The 4,703-nt window shown below is 49.6% G+C and overlaps 1 protein-coding gene across 1 annotated transcript; it reads left to right on the top strand.

The window, feature by feature from the left end:
* Positions 1-1,226: 1,226 nt before the first annotated feature.
* On the top strand, positions 1,227-1,619 carry LOC119375425 (protein POLR1D). Its single transcript, XM_037645603.1, has one exon. It carries the CDS (start codon positions 1,227-1,229, stop codon positions 1,617-1,619), a length of 393 nt encoding a protein of 130 aa, XP_037501531.1.
* The last annotated feature ends 3,084 nt before the right edge of the window (positions 1,620-4,703 follow it).

Raw genomic sequence — 4,703 nt, forward strand, 5'->3', positions numbered from 1 at the left:
TACTTTAGCATGCGCAGTTTGTTTCATATTTGCGTGATTTCGACTCGAACACTTGCTTTCAAGCCAAAATCGCATTTAGCGGTCAAGGTTGCAGCGACATGACGCGGTTATCACAAGCATTTGCTCATAACAGTTGTTATGCTTTAAAAAAAAAAAAAAAAGTAGCGTTTGAATCCGCGAGTACTGTTCCTTTGGGTAGAAGCTGCTCTTTTCGCTAAACCAGCACTTGCGATGTTAATGGAGTGACGAGAATCTGTGATGATACCGGCAAAAGATGCGAGAGGTTTGTATCCACAAGAAGCGCCAGCTTGAATGGTGAAGGGTAAGTAGAAGAGATAATGAAGTCTACAATGCATATGGAGCATTTGATCAGATTAAATCTGGGTTTCGAAAGAGATTAACGATAGGCCTGTCTGAAGGTGTTGCTGGCCTATAGTTTGTGATTTGCTGAACTACGAGCGTGTCGCGTCCGAGCGTCTCGCTGTAACGCTGAAAAAGTAAAAAGATTAGATTGCATGTTTGTAGGGTTACACTCAGTGGCGTAGCCAGAAATTTTTTCTGGGGGGTTGAGGGTTCAATCATACTTTATGTATCTTCGTGCGTGTGTTTGTATGTCCGCGTGTATGTATACGCAAGCAAAACTGAAAAATTTCAGGGGGGGGGGGGGGTTGAACCCCCCGGCTACGCCCCTGGTTACACTTGCTACAAAAGAAAATCCCCATATATCATTCAATTCACGCTGACGTTCTGCGCCTAGTACTAATCAAATTCGTTCATCATATTAAACCAAGCATGGAACCAAGAGACGAGCCCGCGTGGAACGTTCAGTAGTTGTACCCATAGAGTTATGGTTGTACCCACTGGTTGTACCATGCAGTGGTACCATGCAGGCGCTGGTTGTACTTTCGGTTTCTGATTCGAAACTTCCGCCCCGCGTGAATGGCCACTTTGTGTGCCAACATGGACGCTTTCAGCTGCGTTGGTCAACAAACCGTATCGAGTACGCTGTAAGAACAATCGTAGTGCGGCGTTTAACGTACAAGTCTGTTTACCCAATGTGCGATTGACGAACTTGACAAAACGTCGAGGCTCCTACGAGCGTGCGAGGGCTTCGGAGACCGCTACTTCAGCCACCGCCGGCGTTTCCCAAAAGCCCGCCGTGCCGCTTTTGAAGTCGCACCTGTTGATATTTGCCACCTTGGTTGCCACCAGTACGCTTCTTCACCATGTCGCTCACCGACGAAGAGCTAGAGCGACTCGCTAGAGAAGAGATACTCCGCGAAACCAAACGCGGTGCCGAGAGGGCAAAAGACCACGGCGCCTACGGCTGGCAAAAGCCGCGCGTCCATCCCACCAACAAGAACTTCCTCAAGAACACGATTCTCAGCACCTTGGTCAGTAGGAAGGGTGCAAGGAGAGAAGACACAAAGAGAGAGTCGGGGCGCAGGCCCGAAAAGGCCCGCAGCCCAGCTGACAGCGGAGGCAAGTCGGCCCATCGTCAGTCTTCCGATGACCGCCCGAACAAGCCGTCACAAGACCGACGCGACGAGCGCCGTGTCGCTGATGATAAAAGTGGCCGGAAAAGGACTCACGACGGTGTTCGGAAGAAGAAGCAGTGATTTGAATGCTCTCGAGACCGCTCCGCAAACAGTATTTTTCTTGTTGGTTGTTTTTTAACAGTGCGTGTGTGGACTGAACTCGCCTGTTGCTTCGTGCTGTGGGCCGTTCGGTGACACAATCCTCCAGTATCGTCGGTTGTTCGAATTCATAAAATATTTTCGTTGGCAGCGTACTTGGGTCCCTTTGAAGGCGTTTCACTGATCGTCGGGATTATAATGTGCCAAGCTATGTGCTCATCTAGTCATGAGGGAAAATCGCCTGCTGTGAACCGCGCTGCCTCCGCTTCAGCCTGTTTGCCTGTGATTCGCCTCTACACGTTGCATACTGCTGGATGCCAAGAGTGTCGACACCCGCTCCGCGTCATGTCTCTCTCGACAACTAGCTATTCAAGAAAGTCAACTGGGAGAGCCGTCTGTTAGAATTCAGTTTGTCGGTGACATTAAAGTGCAACTTGCTCGCGCCCATGCTCTTTGTAGTTGTTTTATTTTTTTTGTATTTGCGCTGTGACATATACACCCCCCCCCCTCCCTTCGAATCGAATTATTCTGCACCAACTCAACCAAGCCCTACAGGCACTCATCAACTCATTCATTTCCCCCACCCACCTCTCCCGGCGTTCTGGTAAAACCCCCAACCCCTTCCCCCGAAAAATCTAAATTCTGAATAAACCTCTCATGTTTTCAAACACAATCTTGCATCCAGATTACAGCACAACTTCCCGAAATATGTGCCATCGGATAAATTTGTCGAAGATGTGAAAAACACGTACCACTCTCAGCTTAACACCAGGAATGATTTCACTGCCAACTTGTGCGGTGGTCCATTCACGGCCAAAGAATGTTTCATGTCACCGAGCTAAAGCTAAACGAAAATCAACAGATAAGGAGCCAAGGAAGGTTTAGGGGACGTTAATAGAGCCTTTTAATAATTGTAAAGGTAGCTTCTCTGCTATGCCGTCGGCCCACATAATGGCGGCTAGTCACTTAATTACTGCAAACAGCATGTCCAAGCGCACTTTGCTTGCGCTAGGACGCGGAAAACATATGCTCAGCTCTATTGATATAAACATGCACGAGCAAGGGCGTCCGCAGAACTTTTTCCAGGGGGGTGCATCAGCAAAGTGTGGGGGAGGGGGGCATACAGCATAGGTAGCTTTTGTTTCATTGCCGTGACATGACCGGCAAGATTAGTCCATAGCAGTATGTAACGTGCAAAGTTGGCTGGTAATCCTGAATGATGTTTCACGCGGATATGCGGGACTGGAGTCAAGCTGTGTAGCTTACTGCTACTGTAGAAAATTATTATCCAAAATTCCAGGGGGGGGGGGGGGGGCAGCTGCCTCCCCTTGCACCCCCCTCCGGACGCCCATGCGCACGAGCACGACAGACAAGCCCCAGCACGTGCGACGATGACCGCATGTCCACTTGAAACACATCAGGTGCCGCCATTAGTTGGCCGAATATGCAGCCCATGGAAGTGCACTTGCCGATTGTGAAAGGGGTCTAACTGTATTGTAGTAATTATGATATAAACTTGAAGAAAGTGAGCGTACGAAAAGACAGCTTGCCGCCGGCAGGGACCGAACGTGCAACCTTCGGATAACGCGCCCGATGCTCTACGGCGGCGGTCGGCCTCCCGTCCACTCCATGGGGTATTTACGTGGCTGGAAACCTGTTAACGCTGCTCGTAGTCATGACGGCGAGTGTGGAACCCTTTTTGCTTTGCCAGATGGCGTCACGTAGCACGTGATCTTTTTCATAAGCGGACAGCTGACCAAAGCCCTTGCATACTACCTGAAGGCAACAAATATGCCGGAACGAGAAGAACCAAAGGGAATTTTAAGGGCTCGTGTCTTAAATGGAGCCAAGGAAGGTATAAGGGACGTTAAGTGTACTGTTTTAACTGTACTGTAGTAATTATGATCATAGGCGTGCGCACGGAGGGAGCAGGGGGAGGGGGGGAATCTGCCCCATGCAATGAGTTGGAAGGGGGGGGGGAGAGGGCGCTGCGATGAACCTTTGCCTCCCACCCCCCTTGATGGGGAATCCTGCGCACGCCTATGATTATGATATATATGTGAAGTAAAGTGGAATAAAAGGCTAGGGACTGAACCTGCAACCTTCGGATAACGCGCCCATACCAATTGAGCTATTCGGCGGCGGTCATCCTCTTTCCTCCCGTCCACATAATCGGGTATTTATGTGACTACAAAAGCTAACATCACCTGCATTGAGGAACAGGTGGTTCCCACGAGCACTGTTCCGAAATTTCTCAGTCATTAACTACAATGTCTCCCACTCTGTTTTACCGATATTTTACTTGTCACGATTGTGCAACAGCGATGGCTCTTCGCTGCTGGGAACACGGGACCAAGGCTTCAAGGTCGGCAGCCCGCGACAGTGCCCTAACTCCTATGTGGGAATTCAAATACCTGGCCGCATGTGCAGGCTTCGGATATAGCATAGGCGGAGTGTACGGGGGGCTGGGGGCTCGACCCTCCACCCCCCCCCCCCCCCGTACGGTTTCACGGGGGCAGAGCCCCTCCCCCTCTGGCGTCGGCCCGAAAAATTTGTCACGATCTTGGCTTAGGTCCCCGACCACTGACAACGTTCGAACTGTTGTCCGTCCTGTCTGGTAGCTATTTCACAGGGGGCTGTTTATGCCAGCTGCTTTTTCATTTCAGGCTTTTAAAATTCGGATCATGGACCAGTGACGAGTGAAACACCTAGTTGAAAATGCCCCTCAAATGGATTTGTACGTGTAGAATATAATGAGTCTTGATTCGCGTAGCGACTGGTTTTCAGAAAACAAAAAAATGCTACTGAGAATACATAGCAATCCCGACACAATCAGTCGGGAAATGTTTTCGCACATAGGTTGATAGCCTTGCAATAAACATGTTTGCACAAGTCACCTGACTGGTTTATTCATACTCCTTTAGTATTGTAGTCTGCAGGTTGCTCAGCAGATCGCACACCACCCAGATTTGACTTGCAATTGGATCGAGAGAGAGGGGAATTACCCGATCAAAAATGTGAAATATTTTGATCCTTTGTATTCTTCGCTCTACGTCGGAATGCGCA

Source organism: Rhipicephalus sanguineus, chromosome 11 (genome assembly GCF_013339695.2).
Source record: "Rhipicephalus sanguineus isolate Rsan-2018 chromosome 11, BIME_Rsan_1.4, whole genome shotgun sequence".
In the NCBI taxonomy this organism is placed as follows: domain Eukaryota; kingdom Metazoa; phylum Arthropoda; class Arachnida; order Ixodida; family Ixodidae; genus Rhipicephalus; species Rhipicephalus sanguineus.